At 39.5% G+C, this 22,843-nt stretch overlaps 1 protein-coding gene across 4 annotated transcripts in view; it reads left to right on the forward strand.

Annotated features, from left to right (window-relative positions):
• The window catches only part of LOC127422637 (clathrin heavy chain 1-like), a 43,586-nt gene that overhangs the window by 5,707 nt on the left and 15,036 nt on the right, over positions 1–22,843 (forward strand). For all 4 annotated transcript variants that reach the window (XR_007894207.1, XR_007894208.1, XM_051666386.1 and 1 more), the window contains exons 6-23: positions 312–485; positions 10,795–10,992; positions 11,085–11,285; positions 17,325–17,477; positions 17,588–17,710; positions 17,833–17,970; positions 18,082–18,246; positions 18,439–18,619; positions 18,727–18,890; positions 19,163–19,288; positions 19,384–19,526; positions 19,661–19,895; positions 20,044–20,166; positions 20,508–20,653; positions 20,747–20,930; positions 21,981–22,173; positions 22,287–22,444; positions 22,645–22,809. Coding sequence is in view for 2 of the 4 variants with exons in the window: in XM_051666386.1 (XP_051522346.1) it covers positions 312–485; positions 10,795–10,992; positions 11,085–11,285; positions 17,325–17,477; positions 17,588–17,710; positions 17,833–17,970; positions 18,082–18,246; positions 18,439–18,619; positions 18,727–18,890; positions 19,163–19,288; positions 19,384–19,526; positions 19,661–19,895; positions 20,044–20,166; positions 20,508–20,653; positions 20,747–20,930; positions 21,981–22,173; positions 22,287–22,444; positions 22,645–22,809 (2,970 nt within the window). In the remaining 2 variants the exon portion in view is untranslated. The remainder of the gene's footprint in view (positions 1–311; positions 486–10,794; positions 10,993–11,084; positions 11,286–17,324; positions 17,478–17,587; positions 17,711–17,832; positions 17,971–18,081; positions 18,247–18,438; positions 18,620–18,726; positions 18,891–19,162; positions 19,289–19,383; positions 19,527–19,660; positions 19,896–20,043; positions 20,167–20,507; positions 20,654–20,746; positions 20,931–21,980; positions 22,174–22,286; positions 22,445–22,644; positions 22,810–22,843) is intronic.

A 22,843-nucleotide genomic window follows, 5' to 3' on the forward strand; every position in this document is an offset into this window, starting at 1 on the left:
TCATAATTTCTTAGTGTTTTGGAAAATGTTGTGCTAAACCTGATGATCACAAATTTCCTTATTTGATTAGTGACCTACAAATAGTGCAGAATCTAAAATATTTATTAATTTTGAATCCCTGACTTTCACAGACCAAGACATTTATTTTGTAACTCTGATGTTGAAAGTAATTTCAAGTGCTAGATCATCCAGTTTTGTGTTGTTTTTTGAGCCTCATACATTTTTTTTTATTTTTCAGTGAAGACTTAAATATAATTTAATTGCCTTCAAGCAAGATTCTCTGAAGTCGTATTTGCTCTTTTTCCATTTAGATAAGCTCCAAGCATGACGTTGTCTTTCTCATCACCAAATATGGCTACATTCACCTGTATGACCTTGAGACTGGCACCTGCATCTACATGAACAGGATCAGTGGAGAGACCATTTTTGTAACCGCATCCCATGAAGCCACTTCTGGAATTATTGGTGTTAACCGGAAGGGACAGGTACTGACTACGCTTGGCTGCTATTGCAGAAGAGGTGCATTGGTGCAGTTTTATTTTTGATTAAGGATTGTTTGGTCTGCACATTTGACTGGACAGGCTGAGGTAGTTCCAGACATGCCAGAGGTGTGTTTCCATATAGCTAATGACAGATTGTACTGCCTTCTATATCAGAAAGATAGTTTGTGTTCCCTAATCTAGTGCCATCAGCTGATTAATTATTTTGGAGCTCAGACCGAAGTCCTATTAAATATGCATGGAGAGAGCAGAAACGTGATCCCTGCTCTGTTACGCTCCCATTTGTTTTCCCCTTCTCATTAAAGTCTTGTGTATAGAGAGCTCCCTGATCAACCACAGGACTGTCAGTCCAAGCTAGGGCTCGGCGATATGTCGAATGTATCGTCTAAATTAGGACTGGGCAAGAATAAAAAATAAGCAATATAGTGAATATCAAGATGATTGTAATGCTCTTTTCATTTGGCCATCAAGTTTCCTAAAGTCCACATTAGTAGACTAATTTTGCGATCATTTTTTTAAATAGCATCTCTTATTTAAAGTTCAGTGGCTAAAACGCTATTAGAGTTGGCAAATTCAGTTCATTTCCACGAATCGTGATCGACCCTTAGTGGATTTTGCCGACACCTGTAAATAAGGTGGTGGAAAAGGTTTAATTTAATTTCATCATCAAAATGGTGTCATCAATAACGTCTTAACTTTTAACAAGTGAATATAGAACTTTTCAACATGTCATTGCATTTTTTTTGCCAAACTTTTATTCAACAGCTGTCTAGTGATATTTTTATGAATTATTATTAATATTATTATTACAGTGAATATTACATTTTACTATACAATTGTAATATATTTTTATTCAATTTCAGGCATCTAGATTTTATTTTGAATCGTGCTTTTATTATGATGTGATTTTATTGCCGGAAGCTTCACTTTCCCAGATAAACAGTTTGCGACAGGGCTCAGTGTGATCATTGAAGACTTAAGTCATGTCTGAAATCTCATCTCTTTACACACTGGCCTTTGAGTCTGAATGAAATGTAGGACACAGTTTTGGAGTGTTTGTATTTTAGATTACTGGTGTTTGTGTATGTGGTAATTTTGAAATGTTATGTTTAAAATTTTATTATTGTGTAGCACTTTGCTGTTGTTTTAAATGCGATATAAATAAAGCTGAGCTGAGTTTAAAACGCAAATGCTGTGATTTTAATTATATGAATATATATTTTACATGTGCTGCGTGGTTCACAATGGATAAGTGCTCTGCTCTGTCATCTGATACAACGTGAATGATTCTCAATGTCGGTGGAGTTTCTAGTGTTTGAGCTGTTGGATTTATTTAAAGTACGCCTCTCGTCCACAGTAAGATTGCAGCATTTAGCAGTTTAATAAATCACACTAGGACATGTCACAATTTTAATTTGATTAACTGTCCATTTCAGTGTACAAGAAGTAACAGAGCAGGTGTTCAAAATAAGCCTGTGAGCATATTAAAGCTGTCGTGTGTCAGTCATACTGCACGCTGGTACTGGATAGAGTCGGTGCTCGGTACTACAGTGCATAAACACTGGTACCGTTTCATCTTTTGATGAAACTTGGTACCAAATTACTGGTAATTTTGACAACATTATAGTCTATATATTATTATTATTCACAATATATGAAGTTAGAGACACGATGTATGTGCTGACGAGGGACGTTTCCATATAGTATTCCATATATGATTTTTTTTTTGTTGCTATTTTTCTGTTGTCGGTAACACTCTGTGCCTCTCAGTGTTATCTGCTGGCTGGTGTTTACCGCATTTATAGTTGCGTTTCCCTGCAAACTTTTTACATCTCTTGCTGGTTTATTGTGGTGATTCTCCAGTTATCGGAGTAGTGGACATTCTCTCCATTTTTTTTTTTTTTTCTGAGTGATTTCAGTTTTGACTTTCGGTCCTATCTGGGGGAATTTGATTATCCTTTCGGCCCGTATATCATTGTGTTTTTTTTTTTGTTTTTTGTTTTTGGCTCGAGTGAGTTATCGCTCTAATAAATTTGTAGCCTTATGGTTCTATCCCAAGGTGTTCATAACCGGGTTTATATGGCTCAGAGCTTGATCGTAACCGGTTTCCTACCGGCCTTTAAGCTGTGTCCAAATGTTCTCCCCGACGACGGACACGATGTGTGCCCATCCTGCTTGGGGATTCAGCACCTGTGAGAGGTTTCGCGGTCCCAGAAACGTTGTGCGGCGGCCAATCCCCCCCCCCCAACTACGAAAAAAGCAGTATCTCAAAGTGAACGCAAAGAGAGGCATTTACTGTCGAAGACTGTGCCGAGCCTTTCTTCAGAGCTGGCTGAGCTAAAACGTCTCCTTCACACACTTCAACCTGTGGCTCCAGCCCCATATTTTTCAGTGCCACCAGAGGATGAAAACTCTTCAAGTCAGGGAACAGGGATAGAGCCCCACAACTCACCTTATCCCTTACATCACCCAAACTTGGACGTCCTGTCTACAAGAACTTCCAATTCACATTTTCAAGACAATGTCGAGTTGGATGATGCTGTCGTTCACCCTAGGTTGCATGCCTGAAATTGAACAACCTGTCGCAGCCTTGTGGTGTCACCTGATAAGGCTTTGCGAGTCAATATACGCTAATCATTGGGGTCAGCGCTAAACATTGGGGTCAGCTAATGTCAACCCCTCTGTTCCTCAATTCCTGCTGATGGCTCTGCTGGTGATGGATCATATGACCCATAAGCTGGGCACCCTGACTGCCACACTTCTGTCAGCACATCGTCAAGTGTGGCACGTCGTCAAGTGTAGCGTAATCCTACCTTTAGAATGCCAACCGCTCGGGCTCACCATAGCTATGCGATGCCAGAACAACGCTCCCGTCAACCCCCTAACCAGCAGTCATAGGCCTCTCAAAAGTCTTGTGTTGTCGAGGATGCTAGGGGCTTTCGGCCACCTCATCGACAGTCAGCGGGGGTTTTCAAAACCAAGCCTACCAGTTCAAGGTTCTTCTCTTCAGTCTGTCTCTGGCTCCTCGTGTCTTCACCAGATGCACGAGTGCTGTGCTGTCTCCTCTGTGGTACAGGGGAATTCGAATCCTGCCTTACTTGGACGACTGGCTGCCTTGTGCCCCCACAAGGCTGCAGGCCGTGCATGACTCCAGGTCTCTTCTGAAACATGTGCAGAAGTTATGCCTCTTGGTGAATGAGGCAAAAAGATGTTTGGTTCCGACACTGCACATTCATACAAATGTAATATGTCTGCCACCCTTCCACAGGTACGGGTGACCAACATCTTACAACTACTAAATCGTTTCCGCCCTGGGGTGTCCCTGCAGTATGGGGTGCTGCTTCAGTTGATAGGCATGCTGACTGCTGCTACGTCAGTGATTCCACTGGGTTTACTCCACCTCAGACCTCTCCAGTGGTGGAACAACAGTTTACGTTTGAGTCCCATCAGACATCGCCATCATCTGATTGTAATTTCTCACTGCTGTAGTGTCAGAACTACAGGTACTTCAGTACCAAGTCGGTACTAAAATAAAAAAGATGTAACAATACCAGTGATTCTGCAGTACCGGTAGTACTGTTTTACTGACACACGACTGCTTTCAAATGCTCACACATTTATTTGAGCATGTGCTCTGTTATTCCTTTTACACTGAAATGCACAACTAATCAAATTAAAATTGTGAAATGTTCTAGTGTGATTATTAAACTGTGAAAAGCTGCAATTTTAGTCTGTATGAGCTGCACAAGCTTTAAATTGATGTGTGAAGCAGACCGCTAATATACTGGAAACTCCACAGACTATGAGAATCATTTGCGTTGTATGAGAGATGACAGAGCAGAGAACTAATCCACTCTGAAGTGTTATTTTTAATATAATTTGTATAATTAAATCACAGCATTTGCGCTTTAACGATCACACTGGGCCATGTAGCGAACTGTTTATCTGGAGAAGTTAAACTTCCATCAAAAATACACATAAAAATAAAAGCATGATTCGTAATAAAAGCTAAATGCCTGAAATTTATAACTGTATAGTAAAATGTAATCCTAACTGTAGAAATAATAATAATAATGATTAATGAATAATGATTGTAATAATAAAAATTAAGCAATATATCACATGCAAGAGTGCTTTTGTACTGAATAAAAGTTTGTTAAAAAAGTAGTCGTTCTATTTTTTACTTGTTAAAAGTTTAAGGAAAAATGTTTGGTTAGACACCATTTTGATAATAAAATAACATTTTAAAACATGGAATTCTGGAAAAATAATTAAAAAAAGGATTTGGGGACAAAATAAAACAGATTTCAGTAGGGCGCTGCTTAAAAACAAACAAGTGTTAGAAACACTTGAAGGAAACATGCATAACTTTTAATTTATTATTTACATTGAAATGTAACTTTAGGCTAAAGGAGTGTGCTCAATAGCACATTATCATATTAGCAAATGTTTTCTGTGGTATCGAAATTGGTATCGAGAACAATGAAATTTCACTGGTATTGGTACTGATTACTGAAATTTTGGTAACATGACACTACACCGCTGTGTTCGCACATTGCAGCGGTGGACTCGGGTGAAGTTCGTGGCGGCTGGGGTGCCTCTGGGTGTCATTCCATCTCGTCGTGAGGTGGTCACGACCAACGCTTCCCTTATAGGGTGGGGAGCAACTTGGAACCAGAGGGACATCTGCGGCCATTGGACACCAGCTCAGTCCACAGACCATATCAATCTGTTGGAGCTGTGTGCAGTTTACATGGCCATGCAGTATTTCATGCCAGTCCTAGAGGGGGTGTCATGTTTTGGTCTGGTCTGACAACACCTCCACAGTGTTCCACCTGAACCATCTAGGTGGCACAAAGTGCCGCAAGTCCCTACAACTCACCGACAAGACGCTTACAACGTCTCTGCCTGAATTTGCATCACTGAGAGTGGTTCATCTCCCAGGGTCAAACAACCAGGTAGGAGATGCAATCTCCAAGGGCCGAATTCACCCAGGAGTGTGGATGCTCCATCCTGAGGTAGTTCAGGGAGTGTGGCAGAGGTTCAGCAATGCTGAGGTGGTTCTTTTCGCATCAGAGGCGACCACTCATTGTCGCTTGTGGTTTGTGAAGACAGAGGCCTCCAGCCCCTTGGGTCAGGATGCACTGTCTCACAAATGGCCAAACCACCTGCTTTATGCATTTCCTCCTATTCCACTGTTGTGGGAAACATAGCACAGGGTCTTTCTGTACAATCACAGAGTGCTCCTGGTAGCGCCATGGTGGCTGGCCAGGCCTTGGTTCCTTCTGCTGCTGAAGTTTTTAGCAGGCAGTCCATGGCAACTTCCCCTCAGGAGGGATCTTCTCTCCCAGATGGACAGCTGCATCTGGCACCCAGACCCAGCATGCCTGTAGCTTTGGGTTTTGCCTCTGGGTCCAATCCTCTTCTAGTGTATTGTGAGCCTGTGGTCATTAACACTATTTCTAGTGCTAGGGCTGCTTCCATACGGCAGCTGTATGCAGCATGTTGAAACCTTTTTTCCGCATGGTGCAGGGAGTGGGAAATTGATCCTGTAATATGTGAGGTGCTGAGAGACTTGAGCTTCCTTCAGCATCTTTTGGATAAAGGCAAGGAAGCCTCCACATTGAAAGTATATGCGGCTGCCATTATGTCCCAGTTGGTGGTGGTTCTCTTGGATTTTATAGACTTGTATGCAGTTTTCTGAAGGGTGCAAGAAGCTCCCAGCCCGGAATCCCTGTTTTCCCATATGGGAATTACTGTTTGTGCTTTCATTCCTGTGCTCATCCCCATTTCAGCCTCTGCAGAATGCTGAGCTTAAATGGTTGTCCTTTAAAATGTTTTTTTTGTTGGCTATTGTGTCCGCTAAATGAGTGAGTGAGCGGCATGCGTTGTCTATTATTGAGTTTTGTCTACATTGGTTGCCGGAGGATTCTGGGGTCATCCTTCGGCCCAATCTGTTTTTTCATCCCAAAGTCCTCCTTCTGCAGTTTATTAATCAGTCCATAGACTTGGCTGCTTTTCAATCATCTTCAGACTCCGATGATTCGAGGGCTCATCTCTTTTGTCCTGTATTTGCCTTGACACCGTATGTGGATGCTGCCACTGTTATGGTGGTGTAAAGAGAGGTGCACCCATCTCAAAGCAGAAGTAATCACATTGGGTTGTGGAGGTAATCTCTTTGGCCTACAAGAAGGCCCAGAAACCGTTGCCTGATGGTTTGTCCGGCCATTCCACCAGGGCTATTTCCTCTTCATTGGCAGCCTTCAGAGGAGTCTCCCTGTCGGACATATGCACTGCCGCTACCTGGGCTTCTCCATGTACTTTTGTGTGGTTCTACAAGGTGAATGTCGCCGCCCCTCATGCCATGAGCTCTGCAGTTCTTCAGGAGTGGCCTTAAGTACTCTCAGGTGGGTGGCATTCCTATGTTGGTATGGTTCATCCACTAGTGCTTAGCACCACCTCTGGTGGTCAGGAGGAATGAAACGGAACGTTAGTTACATATGTAACTGTAGTTCTGTGAATTCTGGATGACTGCCAGAATTCTTAGTCACTCGGAATGCGCCAGAAAGGCGTACTGAGGCTGAGCTGCTGCGATGTATATCCTTCACGGCTCAGCCCACATCACCACGTGACTTTGGTATATTATCTCGATCTGTCTTGCTGGCGCTGTGATAATCCACTAGTGCTTAGCACCGCCTCTGGTGGTCATCTGGAATTCACAGAACCACAGTTACATACGTAACTAGCATTCCATAAAGCGACTATCGGCACAGATTAATCGGTAAAACTGATATCAGTCTAGTTCAAACTACATTTTATGGAATCGAATAAAAACTGGTTCAACAATTCGTTCACAGCATCACGCAAATATGTTTATGGAAGTTTCTGTGTGGCTTTTTTATATTAAAATGTTGTAGTACAATAAATGTACATAAATAGTGCTGTTGATTACTGTGTATTGTTATATTGGTCCATATAATTGAATGATTAAATGTAATTCTTTGTGTTCATTTTGTGGAAAACCATGCACATTTTTAGCAATATTTTATATTTGCTTCTTGCATTTAACATTTTGAATTACTTGCAGGGTTCCCATGTTAATGGAAAAATGAAAATATCAGGGAGATTTCGGGATGCACGATATATCGGTGACCGATACATTAATGGCCAATAACTGGGAAAACCAAAATATTATTGCACCAATATTTTCGCTGATAATTTGTTACGGTTTATTTGCTTGTGGCTGAGAATCTAAGAGTGGGTAAAAATATTGATTTTCCGATGCATCACGATCTTCATTTGAATGATCTCGATATCGATTCTTAAATCCATAGAACTATTTTTTTACTCTATGCGCAACCCTCTTCTACAATGAGAGGAAATCACTCATATTTGCAACCAAATTTAACGCTATGCAAATAAAATGTATTTGTGTAAAGATGAACACCCCATTTGTCTTTAAAAATGTCTCTTTTAATACCATTTCTGTTCTTTACAGTCAGTTGTTGATCAAAAACAACAAAAAATACATATTTAATGCTAATCGCACATAGCAGAGAAAAGATAAAGCAGTTTGAGTCACTTGTTAATATGCGCTCATTTACAGATGCTTTTTACAGAAATGCTGGTTTTCTTAAAGAGACATTCCCGGTTTTTAGCATGTTTTAAACAAATCAATGGAAACACTTATAAATACTACAAATTATGCAATTAAGCAATAAACGTAAAAAAATAAATGCAATATAGTATCTTATTTATCGTTTTATTTATACATGGATTTGTTCATTTTTAAAAAGCTAAAATGTGAACAAAATTATGAAAAACTAATAAAATATAATTAGTCAAATTAAAATGTTCCTAATGTACCTAGTTAGAAGGTCCCCTGTATAATTAGCATCAATAGCTGGGTGAGAATTTCTTTCATATAAAGACATTATAACTGAAATATACCCATATTAATCTATATCGAATTGAAATCAAATCAAATCAAGAGCTTATGAATTGGAACCAAATCTTGAAATCTGAATCCGTACTTGGCAACAATGATTGTCTGATTGAAAAAAATGTCCCTGTCCCTTTTTGTAGCTGTTTTAGAGATATCAAAGATTGCCAAAAAGGCTGAAAATATGCTTTATATCACAGAGCCTTATTTCAAGCCCAATCCATACAATCCATTCGCATAGGGGCCGTAATACATCAGGATGCCGTGACCTGGGGATGAAGGAATGCTTGTAAATAACGCTCTTTGATGATCCCTCGACACGTACAGTGAGAACAGCATGTGACTCTCGGTAGGAAGTAGAGAGAGACGGTCGCTGTAATCCTCTTACTGCAGTCTGTGATGTGTTCAGGCTCCAGTGACTGATGACCGGTTCAGTTTTGCTGCAGACTTAAGTGTCTAATGGGATACTGGCCCATTCATTTATGTATTCCCTTGGGGGTCAATTTAGGTGGACGTGGGTACTGATCAACATAATTTTGAGCCAATCAGTGCATTATAAGATGTTTTTAATGAATATAGATTAGCTCACATTACTGCTAATGTGGTAATGCAGCAGAGATTATAGGCTGAACTTGACACAGAGAGATTTGTTTATCTCAAGAAGCCAAACAAACTTCACAATGATACAGAGAACATGCATGATAATTCAGTAAATCATATAAACAGCTCAGAGGTTTTTGGTGGCCGTTACTGAGACATCTAGAAATACGGTTGTCATTGACCAAAATCAAACTGATGTATAAAATTTAATGTTGGCAAATAAAATGTCCACATAATTGCTGAATTTAAGTGACCTCTTATTGTACCACCACTGAACAGAATTGCAAAAATAAGCATTTGTTTTCAAACAGCTGTCTGAATATGCCCCTTGTATTCTGTTGATCGAACAAACTGATAGTCCTGCCCACAACTCGCGCTGTTGGTTTAGTCAGTGTTATTGTGTCGGTATGGACGGATCGCTTAAAACAAACAGAGGAATTTTTATAGCGCCACAGAGACACAATGTTTACAGGTTTTGAGAAAACCTACAAATGGCTTACTAATTGCTGTCTCTACATTTAAGCTGGGATAGGAGAAAGTATTTAAACACAGAAAAAGTTACACACTTCAGCTTTAACAAGGCTGTTGGAAGTTTTTGGAACTGGCACAAGGCAGAATGACCATTTCTGTTAATCAGCCAATCAGGTACAGTTATCAGCCAATGTCGATCATTTTAAAATGGCCAAATATTGTTCGATTAACCATCCTGGCTGATATAATATCATGGATGTTCAGTTAATGCTGAGATAAGATCTAAAAAACACGCAACTCACTTTTTCAAGTTAAGGTCACGTCCACACTAATAAGGTTTAGTTTGAAAACGCATCTTTTTCTCTACGTTTTGACCTTCCGTCCACACTGAGATGCCGTTTTTCACAGTGAAGGCTGAGCTTTTCGAAAATGCTCTCTCAAGTGGATAAATTTGAAAACCCCGTTTTGGTGATGTAGTGTGGACAGGGAAAACAGAGATATCTGAAAACGATGATGTATTTTTTGTCGTGATGCAGTCATGGATCCGTTCAACCCAAAACAATCAAGATGGTGGCCTGTGTTGTAACCAGCGTTTTTGTGCCTGCTATTCACTTTTATAGTGTTGTTAAAGATTAATGTTACTTTGTACAACCTTCACAATGCATTTTTTCAAAGGCGACTGGAAGTTTACTCAGAATTGCTGTCTGCTGACGGAACACAAAGACAGTTGCATTTCCGACCGTACATAGAATGGCGATTTTTCTTTGCGCAGTAAGGGGATATAAGAGTTTTCATATGTTTCAGTGTAGACAAGCAACATTTGGAAAATGCTTGAAAACGGCAGTGTGGATGAAAATAAACTCTTTTTCAAATGTGTCCGGTTTAATGTGGACGTAGCCTAAAATACTTTATCCTGTACTAGTTTGATGTGTAGAGACAACTGTAAGTTAGCAATTCGTTGGTTGACTTACTGAAGAGTGTAAACACTTTGGCTCTTTCAGTATATTGTTTGAGAGGTCTGATATGTTGTCATCTGGCCGAACCAATGGTGTGAGTTTGGGCCGGGACTACCTATTTGTCCGTACTGTTACAGATGGGGTGTTTGGGAGCCATCATTATTTTTTGCAATTTGGTTTGGTCCTGCAAGTGGCACAGAATTCACTCACTTGCCCTTTATGTCATTATATCATAATATTGGTATATGAATATATTGGTATAAATGCAATATTTCTGTAATTTCAGGGTGTACATTCACTATTTTTGCTGTCTTGTGTTTGTCAGGTGCTGTCTGTGTGCGTGGAGGAAGAGAACATCATTCCTTACATCACCAACGTGCTGCAGAATCCTGACCTGGCCCTCAGGATGGCCGTCCGCAACAACTTGGCAGGCGCCGAGGAGCTGTTCGCACGCAAATTCAACAACCTTTTCGCTGGCGGCAACTACTCTGAGGCTGCCAAAGTGGCTGCCAATGCACCAAAGGTACAGCAGACTGCGTCACACAACCCAAAGCCTTGTCTGTCTTGGTCTGGCATGTAATTTGAAGTTTCTGATTGGCTGGTGTGTTCTTTCAGGGCATTCTTCGCACCCCAGACACCATCCGTCGTTTCCAGAGTGTTCCTGCCCAGCCCGGACAGACCTCTCCTCTGCTGCAGTACTTTGGGATTTTGTTGGATCAGGGCCAGCTGAACAAGTTTGAGTCATTGGAACTTTGCAGGCCAGTCCTGCAGCAGGGACGCAAACAGCTCCTGGAGAAATGGCTAAAGGAGGATAAGGTACATCCTCGTACAAATAAATATCCTTTTATGCAACATAAAGCCATTTGAGCTGAAATGTTTTGACTTACTGTATGTAGTAATAATAGGTGCCTCGAGAGCTCAGCAATAAAGATTTATATAATAAAATATAATATAATAATTTTATATATAAAAATATATATATTAGAGCGGGATTTAAAAAAAAAAAAAAATAATTATTTTTCTTTTTTGTTTATTTAGAAAAAATTAATAAATGAATGAATCCAACCAAAACAAACAAAAAAACAAAGACAAAATAATAATAATAATGAATAAATAAATGTGTCAGTAAATAGTTTTAGACATAACAAGTATACAATTATAAAAGTATACATACATAAAAAAAAAAGACAAGAGGGTGTTCTGTGAGCTACAAAAATTCTATACAGCATATTGTCCAGAAAGTGGAGAGTCCTAAAATAATCTGCAGCTGTAGTGAGCTGCAGTGTGTGCACATATGATAAAAATGGCTTCCAGATTTTAGAAAATGTGTTGGGTCGACGAATAAAATTTCTAAATTTCTCAAGTTTCATGAAGTGCAAAGCATCTTTTATCCACCGGGAGTGTTGGTGGATGAGGGCTTTTCCAGTTAAGCAAGATTTGTCGTCTTGCCTGAAATGTAAGAAAGGCTATAAAATCAATAAAGTAGGAAGGTAATGCAGGGTTCCCGCAGATCCTTAAAAAGGCTTAAAATGTCTTAATTTCAGTTTCCCAAAATTTAAGGTCATAAAAAGTCTTAAGTATCTTAAATGATACAGACAAATGTCTTTCAAAGTGAAAACGCGGCACTGTTGGATTTTCTCCAAGCATGCGGGACTTGTGAGTGTTTTCAGCTGTTGCAGAGCAGTTCACAATCATTAAGCCATATCGTAAATTTATGACAAGCGATTACTAATGATCAACTAATGATGATTTAGTGTTGATGAAATACGACAATGTTTTCTTTTAATTGTTTACATTATAATATGTTGTAGATTATTGTAGGAGTGCACATTTTATATCCCTTATCTGTTTGAATGAGCAGCTGGAAGAAGTGAAGCGCAGACATTTCAAAATAAGAGTCCCCGGTGTATTTCAAAGTTAATGTGCCTTTAAAGTTAAAAGTTCCACGCTATGAATCAAAGTGCATCTGGAATTTAATTCAATATTGAATCTTGTAGCCTCTGTCTGGCCCTCCTCATCACAGGAAGGAAAGACTAAGAACATTTAATATAGGCTACCAATTTAAAAAAAATATTGGCAGACTAACTGGCTTTCATCACATTATCGAATCAGCACAATCCAATATCGGTCGACCTCTAATTTGTATTTGTTTATATAATGGTACATAAACCAATTTTAATGTGATGTACTGTAAATGTGGAAAACATGTCTAGAGTATTTTAAACTTGCATATAGCCTACACTGTTTTACTGATAAGCATTGTTAAGTCCATGTTGAATGTGTGCCCCTGCCTGTATAAGTAAGAGTCTGTGATAAATTATTTATTTTGAGATTGTGTTGGTTTATTTTGATTGGGGATACGGTATTAATTTGATTTGTTCAGGTCTTGAAAAAGATCTTAAGTCTTAAATTTGATTTAAAAAAACTCTGCAGCAACCCTGTAATGGGTGTCTGGTAGGCAGAACACCAAAAAGGCCAGCAGTGGGTGAGTGCAAGATGTTAAAAGATGATATGACTGAAAGGGAGTCAAAAGCTGAGGCCCAAAACAGGGAGAGGGCAGGGCAAGTCCAAAACATATGCATTAGGGTAGCCAAACCCGAGTGGCACCTGTAACAGTCAGAATTAATGCGGGATTAATCCAAGCAAGTCTGCTCTTAGACCAGTGGGTCCTATGCACAACCTTACATTGTAGTACTCCGTGACGAGTGCAGATAGAAGAGGAGTGGACCTGGTTCATGACTTCTGACCAGGTCTTATCTAATTCTATACTGAGGACCTGGGATCAGATGGTGTGAAGAGAGTCATAGTATGGAGACTGAAGAGAGAATATCACACTATAAAGCTTTGAGATAGATCCTTTGGAACACAGTTTGACACATAAGATAGCATTTACAGCAGAGAGTGGAGGTTTGTCAGGGAAATTGGAAGTTTTGCGCACAAAATCTTGTATTTGCAAGTATCTAAAAAAAAAACATACTTGGGAATGTTAAATAAATGGGTTAACTGGGCAAAAGAAGCAAAAGTACCATCAATATACAGGTCTACAATGGAGACAAGGGCTAGGAAATGTATCATATTCATTTCTGAGAATAATAGTTGACGGTTTAATGCGAGGAAAATAAAATAATGCAATTAATGCAATATCTCTTTTTTTTTTTTTTTTTTTTTCTCCCACTTCCTGAAACTACACTAATGTTTTCCCCTACTTCCTGTGGCTAAAATTGGCATATATAAATTTCTATGAGGTACACGCTTAATTTAACTGCACATCCTAGCACAGAAACTGATTGTGTGGAGCAATGCATGCTTATTCATTATATGCGACGCATGTCCCGGGCATAATAAATACGGAAGCGGATTTACTATACGGAGAATGGACACTTACCCCGCAAGTGGTGAGCCAGGTGAGAGATAATGCATTGGCAATGTGCACTTAAGTTTCTCTTGCCAGTAAAGCATTTTATGAATTTAATCTGCCCATTGATCCTTATAAAAAAATAGAGTTGGGGTACTCAAGTTCCGACTCGAGACCGAGCCACGAGTCCAATTTTAATGGACTCGTACTTGACTCGGACTCGAGCCTTTAGGACACGGGATTTTCTTCTGAGTCCATGTCATTTGTGATGCAATGACAAACAAATAACGTAACATACATCCTCTTTTCCCGGACATGTCTTCTTTTTTTAGATCTGAAAAAAGCGTCCGGCCGGGATGTCAAAATTGCCTCTAAATGTCCGGAATTTGGCTTTGCCTTCTTAATGATGTGCTATGTACAGTTAGTACTATCATACATTGTGTATTTGATTCTGCACATCAGTTTTCACGCGTATATGTCCTTACGTGTGATTATTCTGGCTGAGAGCAGTAGCGTGGACTCTTTCAAAGTACTTTCCCTCTCGCCCACATGCCCGTGCTGTATGTGTGTGTGTGTGGGAAAGAGATCGCCACACGTGCTCTGCCGCTTTCATCCAGAAACATCAATAACGTAATTACACTTTTAAAAGTACGTTCTCCAACTCTGCAAAATATTAAATAGAACACGTTTTATCAGACTCGCGTTACTGCGCAAAGCCATTTCTAACTGAAAAAGTTGACTATATCGAGACAAAATCAAATATGCTAGGGATCAGGGATATTTAAACTAATATAACGGATGAAATAGACCATGGATATTGTACAACTCAGTCCGTTACATATTTGTAGTGCAACCTCTGTGCATTTCAATGGCAAAAAAGTCAATGAAGAACACAAGTGAGGGGAGAAGTCTCTATTCACCTATTATCCATACTAAATATAAGTGAAAAGAACAAGACGTCGGCTCAAGGAGAGTTTGTCATAAAATTTTTTTATCTTAACTTTATGGAAGTAGGCCAAACCTGGACACAGCAGGAGGACTGAAAAGTGTAAAGTGTAGTAGAATAAAAATACATTTCTAACGGTATCTGATCTTTTCTGTTTTTATTTTCTGTTTAATTTCATGGGCATTATTAAATGTTTTAATATTACAATTTATTAAATGTATTAAACACATTAAATGTATTTAATAAATTACATTACATGTATTTCACCCATAATTTTAGATAAAACTAAGCTAAATTGAATGGACAAATTGAAAATGAAGTAGAAAAAAAAAACTACATTAAAATTCGAAATAATAACTCAAGTTGTAATGACTAACGTTGCTTTCACTTTCTTTAGTCTATGTTTGAGCGGAGGGGAAAAAATCAACAAATAATTGAAGTCAACAGAATGCAATGGGAAGTGTGTTGATGGACGGTTTTGTCTTCGTATACCTAAAGCATATGCTTTCATTCTGAAACCACTTTGAAATCTGTTCAGCAGGATACTAACCATAAAATGTAAATATGAAATGCAACAGAGGTGTTTTTGTTGCATTTATATTGACAAATTGTTTTTTTAAAATATTGATGTTGAGTTTACGGTTACAATTTGAATTCGGAGTCATGAACAGATTCATTCGGACTCGGCCTGTTGTGGACATGGTCTTGAGTCCGACTCGGCTCCTTTTGGACTCGGACTCAATTGTTTAAAGACTCGGACTTGATTGGGACTCGACTAAGGTGGACTCGAACCCAACACTATAAAAAATAAAAGTTAAAGGTCCACTGGAAAACAGCAGAAGATTTTGCCCAACTTTTAATTACAGCATGTAATAAATATACTTGTATCAAAGATTTATACCTGTAAAAATGTGTCTCTATCTGCAAGGAAACCCTGAATATTTGAACATACTTAAATAATTTATATGTACATATTTACATAATTAAAATAAATGATGACTAACCAATTTATTTCAAGTTCTTTGAGACAAATATAAAGTAAATATATTTATGATTGTTTAACATTTATTATTTTCTGTGATTAATCAAGGTACATGATAAATTGCAATAAATTTAAGAAAATATAATATTTATACAATATATTTACATGATAAATTGCAATAAACATTTTATATATACAGTCATGGGAAAAAGAAAGTACACCCTCCTTGAATTCTATGGTTTTATGTAACAGGACATAATAAAAATCATCTGGTCCTTAGCAGGTCTTAAAATTAGGTAAATACAACCTCAGATGAACAACACATGACATATTACACCGTGTCATGATTTATTTAACAAAAAGCCAAAATGGAGAAGCCATGTGTGAAAAATTAAGTACACCTTATGAATCAGTAGCTTGAAGAACCATCTTTAGCAGCAATAACTTCAAGTAATCATTTTCTGTATGACTTTATCAGTCTCTTACATCGTTGTGGAAGAATTTTGGTCCAGTCTTCTTTACAACGTTGCTTCAGTTCATTGTGGTTTGCGGGCATTTGTTTATGCACAGCTCTCTTAAGGTCCCGCCACAGCATTTCAATCGGGTTGAGGTCTGGACTTTGACTGGGCCATTGCAACACCTTGATTCTTTTCTTTTTCAGCCATTCTTTTGTAGATTTGCTGGTGTGCTTGGGATCATTGTCCTGTTGCATGACCCAATTTCGGCCAAGCTTTAGCTGTCAGACAGATGGCCTCACATTTGACTCTAGAATACTTTGGTATACAGAGGAGTTCATGGTCGACTCAATGACTGCAAGGTGCCCAGGTCCTGTGGCTGCAAAACAAGCCCAAATCATCACCCCTCCACCACTGTGCTTGACAGTTGGTATGAGGTGTTTGTGCTGTGTTATGTTTTCGCCAAATGTGGCACTGTGCATTGTGGCCAAACATCTCCACTTTGGTCTCGTCTGTCCAAAGTACATTGTTCCAGAAGTCTTGTGGTTTGTTCAGATGCAACTTTGCAAACCTAAGCCATGCTGCCATGTTCTTTTTAGAGTGAAGAGTCTTTCCCCTGGCAAACCTTCCAAACAAACCATACTTGTTCAGTATTTTTCTAATTGCACTGTCATGAACTTTAACATTTAACAAGCTAATTGAGGCTTGTAGGGTCTGAGATGTAACTCTTGGGTTTTTTGCAATTTCTCTGAGCATTGCACAGTCTGACCTTGGGGTGAATTTGCTGGGACGTCCACTCCTGGGAAGATTGGCAACTGTCTTAAATGTTTTCTAACTGATGCTTCAATCTTGCAATTTTGACAAAACTTTGGTCAGCCAGTTTTGTTACATTTACATCAAAAGAATGTTCAAAATACAACATTCAAATTATCACAGAAAACTAAATATTTAAGTTGGCAAGGCATTAAAATACATGCACAAGTAGGCAGGTATACAAATCCTGACTTGGCCCATCCTTATTGTTGAGCTCCATTCAAAGTCATATTGCAGTCACTTTTGTTTCTCTCAAGCTTATTATGATTTGCGATGATAACTTGGCTGTTTTTGCATCCTGCAGCTGGAGTGTTCTGAAGAGCTGGGTGATTTAGTGAAGTCTGTGGATCCAACTCTTGCTCTCAGTGTCTATCTGCGGGCAAATGTTCCCAACAAAGTTATCCAGTGCTTTGCCGAGACCGGGCAGTTCCAGAAAATTGTACTGTATGCGAAAAAGGTGAGTTTAAGATCGGTTTCCAGGCAATATTTTTACACTCTGCTCTATCCTGTGTAAGACCTTTACAATTTGGAGATCCATCCCTTTAATGTGTGACCATCTGTGTGCAGGTTGGCTACACTCCAGACTGGATCTTCCTGTTGAGGAACGTGATGCGGATCAGTCCAGAACAAGGCCTGCAGTTCTCTCAAATGCTCGTTCAGGATGAGGAACCTCTGGCTGACATCACTCAGGTCTAAGACAATATAATGTAGCTATTTAAATCAAATTATGTAGCAGGTAAATATTAATGATGCAACATGTTATTATCTAATAAATAATAAACAAACAAACAAATATTATTATTATTCCATAGATTGTGGATGTGTTTATGGAGTACAACCTTATCCAGCAGTGCACTTCTTTCCTTTTGGATGCCCTGAAGAACAACCGCCCCACTGAGGGTCCTTTGCAAACCCGTCTGCTGGAGATGAACTTGATGCATGCTCCACAGGTCTCGGATGCACACCGTCATTAAAAACATCTCATACCTAGATTATTTTGGCTTGTTTAAAGCCATATTTCACTGCACTGAATTTAACTGTAATTCTATTGTCTTCTCTAGGTGGCTGATGCCATCCTGGGCAACCAGATGTTCACTCACTATGACCGGGCTCATGTGGCTCAGCTGTGTGAGAAGGCTGGTCTTCTGCAGAGAGCTCTGGAGCACTACACTGACCTATTTGATATCAAACGGGCCGTAGTGCACACCCACCTGCTCAACCCAGAGGTAACACCCACAGTCCTCTGCCTGCTCAGCTGTAACTGTATGGCTAATTTGGATATATTTGAATGTATCAAAACTCTCAGATCTTAATAGAAAATAATAACTTATTTAACATGATATATTGAGACTCTGGTCTGATTGTAGGCACATGGCATTTATACAGGTCATTTCTACTATGTTCTACTCTGTTTGCAGTGGCTGGTAAACTTCTTTGGCTCTTTGTCAGTGGAGGACTCTCTAGAGTGTCTGAGAGCTATGCTGTCTGCAAACATCAGGCAGAACCTCCAGATCTGCGTCCAGGTGGCCTCCAAGTATCACGAGCAGCTCTCCACCCAGTCGCTCACAGAGCTTTTTGAGTCCTTCAAGAGCTTCGAGGGTAAATTCTTAAATCGATTGTACTGATAGTCATACTATTGAAAATAACTACTGTTCAGATATAAATTGAAGCATCTCATGAACAGAGTCTGGTTGTGTGCTCCGCAGGTCTGTTCTACTTCCTGGGCTCCATTGTAAACTTTAGCCAGGATCCTGAGGTTCATTTCAAATATATTCAAGCTGCCTGCAAAACTGGCCAAATCAAAGAAGTTGAGAGAATCTGCAGAGAGAGCAACTGCTATGATCCTGAGCGTGTAAAAAACTTCCTCAAGGTACGAAACCAGAATTTAGTAGTTTAACAAGAGTTATATCATGGCTCTCTGGAACACTTGATTTTGATTGGTCAGATGTAGAAGTTCTTCTATATAAAATTTGTATGTTTTTTATTTGGTAAGTAGCTGTGTAATAAATGCCATAATGTGTACACAGTCATTATCGCAAAATAAACCTAGATGCTGACTGTACATTGTCCGTTTCTTGTTACATATCAAAATGAGTGTATTGTATTATTTAAACATAATTATTTACCGTGTGTTTTGAACAGGAAGCTAAACTGACTGACCAGCTGCCCCTCATCATTGTGTGTGATCGCTTTGACTTTGTCCACGACCTCGTGCTCTACCTGTATCGCAACAACCTGCAGAAGTACATTGAAATCTATGTGCAGAAGGTAAAGCGAGGGTTGATCTGCATCTCCCATGTTCCTCGGCCAATCCTCTCAGTTTTCTGTCTGGTGTTCACATGGATTGTTTTTGTGTGTGTCAGGTGAACCCCAGCCGCTTACCTGTGGTGATTGGAGGTCTGCTGGATGTGGACTGCTCTGAGGATGTCATAAAGAATCTCATTCTGGTGGTGAGAGGCCAGTTCTCCACTGACGAACTGGTGGCCGAGGTGGAGAAAAGAAACAGGTGTGTACTTACTGCCTCAGCTGCTTTTGAGACAACAAATATGTAATTATCTGGTTGTATGCTAGCTCAGAGAATGGATTGTGTTTTTAGTCTTGGGTTTGCCAGAACTGACCAAGCTTTGATGTGTGTGACAGACTGAAGCTGCTCCTGCCATGGTTGGAGGCTCGTATCCACGAGGGCTGTGAAGAACCTGCTACTCATAATGCCCTGGCTAAGATCTACATCGACAGCAACAACAACCCGGAGCGCTTCCTCAGAGAGAACCCGTACTATGACAGCCGTGTGGTGGGCAAGTACTGCGAGAAGAGGGACCCCCATCTGGCCTGTGTGGCCTATGAGAGAGGACAGTGTGACCAAGAGCTCATCCATGTAATGAACTGAGGTCTTATTGTTTTAGAGAAGCATTTGTAACTGTTACAACCGTATTTGAAGAAAAGATAGTTCAGTGTTTTGAAACAGTAAAAAAAAAAAAAAGAGGAAAATGTAGCTTTAATTTGTTTTCATTCCACAATCATAGGTTTGCAATGAGAACTCCCTCTTCAAAAGTCTGTCCCGATACCTTGTGCGTCGCAAGGACCCTGAACTGTGGGCTAGCGTGCTGCTGGAAAGCAACCCATACAGAAGACCTCTGATTGACCAGGTACAAATTAGAAAGTGACCCATTAAAGTCAATATAAAACCTGAACTCCCAACCCAAATTTTACATCCATAATGTGACGAGTAAAAACAAAGAACATCCAATGAGAAAAACTGTTGGGCAGGACTTGATTTAATCCATTGGAAATGGATTTTAATTGTTATAAGTGGGTGCTTTTTGGAACAATGTGCTCTGATGAATTGTGCACAATAAGACCTGCATGCATTAAGAAAAGTAAATATGATCCATTTTAACGTTGATTTGAGGAATATTTAAGAGAGTTAGTAAAGTGAGTGAATTGTTTTAGGTGTAACGATTAAACGTGATCTTCCGGCTCACCACAGGTTGTGCAGACCGCCCTCTCTGAGACCCAGGACCCTGAGGAGGTCTCTGTTACAGTCAAAGCTTTCATGACTGCTGACCTACCCAATGAGCTAATTGAACTTCTGGAGAAGATCGTCCTGGACAACTCTGTTTTCAGTGAACACAGGTAATTTCAGAATATTCCAGAGAATATCACTTGCTAGAAGCATTTGGAAGATGATGGAATGAATAGAAACGTTGTCTTACCATTCTTTCTCAGAAACCTGCAGAACCTTCTGATCCTGACAGCCATCAAAGCTGACCGCACTCGCGTCATGGAGTACATCAACCGCCTTGACAACTATGATGCCCCAGACATCGCTAACATCGCCATTAGTAATGAGCTGTTTGAGGAGGCTTTCACCATCTTCAGGAAGTTTGATGTGAACACATCAGCAGTGCAGGTATGTCTCACCATCTCCTCCTCCTCTCAAATTTTCCAAAGCATATTTACCGCAAGTATGTGAAAACAAACACTTCCAGCTATGCAAGCTCGATTCCATGCATTGTTGCATTCCAAAATGTAGCAGAATAAAATAGTTATTAAGTTAGTGGCAGAATAGTTCGTTGCAGAATAGTTAGTTAGTGGCAGAATAGTTAGTTAGAGATTGAATAGTTAGTTGGATAGTTTGTTAGCTTGTTAGTTGCAGAATGGTTGGAAGCCAATTAGTTGGTTATTGGCAGAATAGTAACTAACTAGCTAGTTTGTTAGTGGCAGAATAGCTGGTTAGTTAGTTAGCTTGTTAGATGAAAAATAGTTAGTAGCAGAATAGTTAGCTAGCTAGTTAGTCAGCTTGTTAGTTGCAGAATGGTTAATGGCCGAATAGTTAGTGGCAGCATAATTATTTAGTGGCAGAATAGTAAGTTAGCAAGTGGGTTAACTTGTTAGTTGGAGAATAGTTAGTGGCAGAATTACTAATTAGCTGTCTAGCTAGTTAGTTAGCTTCTTATTTGCAGAATAGTTAGGTAGTTGGTTATTTAGCTAGTTAGGGGCAAAATAGTTAGCTTGTTCTTTGCATAATAGCTAATAAGTGGAAGAGTAGTTAGATAGCTAGCTAATTAGTTAGTTTGTTATTTCGCTAGTTAGATGCTAGTTAGCTTGTTAGTGGCAGAATAGTTAGTCAGCTAGCTAGTTAGATAATTATTTACCTAGTTGCAGAATAGTTAGTTCACTAGCTAGCTAAATAGCTAGTTAGTTGCAAGTGAGTTAGTTAGTTAGTTAACAACCACAATAATAACACAGAATTTTAAAGGTAACTTTATCAACCTCTTGAGAATTGAGGTTTGTTACCATTATAATAATGCAAGAACACATGTATGCACAAGGGGGCCACAAGTTTGTAATGTGTTGGTAATTCTCTTCTGTGACTGCATACTTGCATAGAGTATGTTTCTAGCTTTACATTCACTTAACATTTTCTATGGTCTAAATCTTTTGTATTGTTTGATTGTAGGTTCTTATTGAGCACATTGGGAATCTGGACCGGGCCTATGAGTTTGCTGAGCGCTGTAATGAGCCGGCAGTGTGGAGTCAGTTGGCTAAAGCTCAACTGCAGAAAGGTCTCGTGAAAGAGGCCATTGACTCCTACATCAAAGCTGATGACCCCTCAGCTTACATGGAAGTAGGACAAGCTGCGGCCCAAAGCGGTGAGAACCAATTTTAAAAAGCACCCAGGTTATCACAAAACCCCATAAAACCACAAATATATTTTTTAACGTTGTGAGGTAAATGTTGTTGGGGATTTTTGCGTTCTCCTCAGGAAACTGGGAGGACTTGGTCAAGTTTCTTCAGATGGCCCGTAAGAAGGCCCGTGAATCATATGTGGAGACTGAGCTGGTTTTTGCCCTGGCCAAGACTAACCGTTTGGCTGAACTGGAAGAGTTTATCAATGGGCCAAACAACGCACACATCCAACAAGTATGAGTCTCCTAGTTCAGTTTAGCATAGAGAGATGTTGGCAGTATGTGCATGTATGCCATGTGTTATTGTTTGATTTTACATACACACTAAATCTTGTAGTGGTATTCACAATGTTAACAACAAAACAAAATATAAAATAATTTAATATCTGACAGTTTTGTTGTACATGTCAGATCTATAACTCCTTTTCTACCTAGGTTGGTGACAGATGCTATGATGAGAAGATGTATGAGGCAGCTAAACTACTTTATAACAATGTGTCCAACTTTGGCCGCCTGGCTTCCACTCTGGTGCATCTTGGGGAGTATCAGGCTGCTGTTGATGGGGCCCGCAAAGCTAACAGCACAAGAACCTGGAAAGAGGTCAGTTTACAAATCCTGATATGATTTTCACATT

The sequence above is a fragment of the Myxocyprinus asiaticus genome, chromosome 31 (assembly GCF_019703515.2).
Source record: "Myxocyprinus asiaticus isolate MX2 ecotype Aquarium Trade chromosome 31, UBuf_Myxa_2, whole genome shotgun sequence".
Classification (NCBI taxonomy): domain Eukaryota; kingdom Metazoa; phylum Chordata; class Actinopteri; order Cypriniformes; family Catostomidae; genus Myxocyprinus; species Myxocyprinus asiaticus.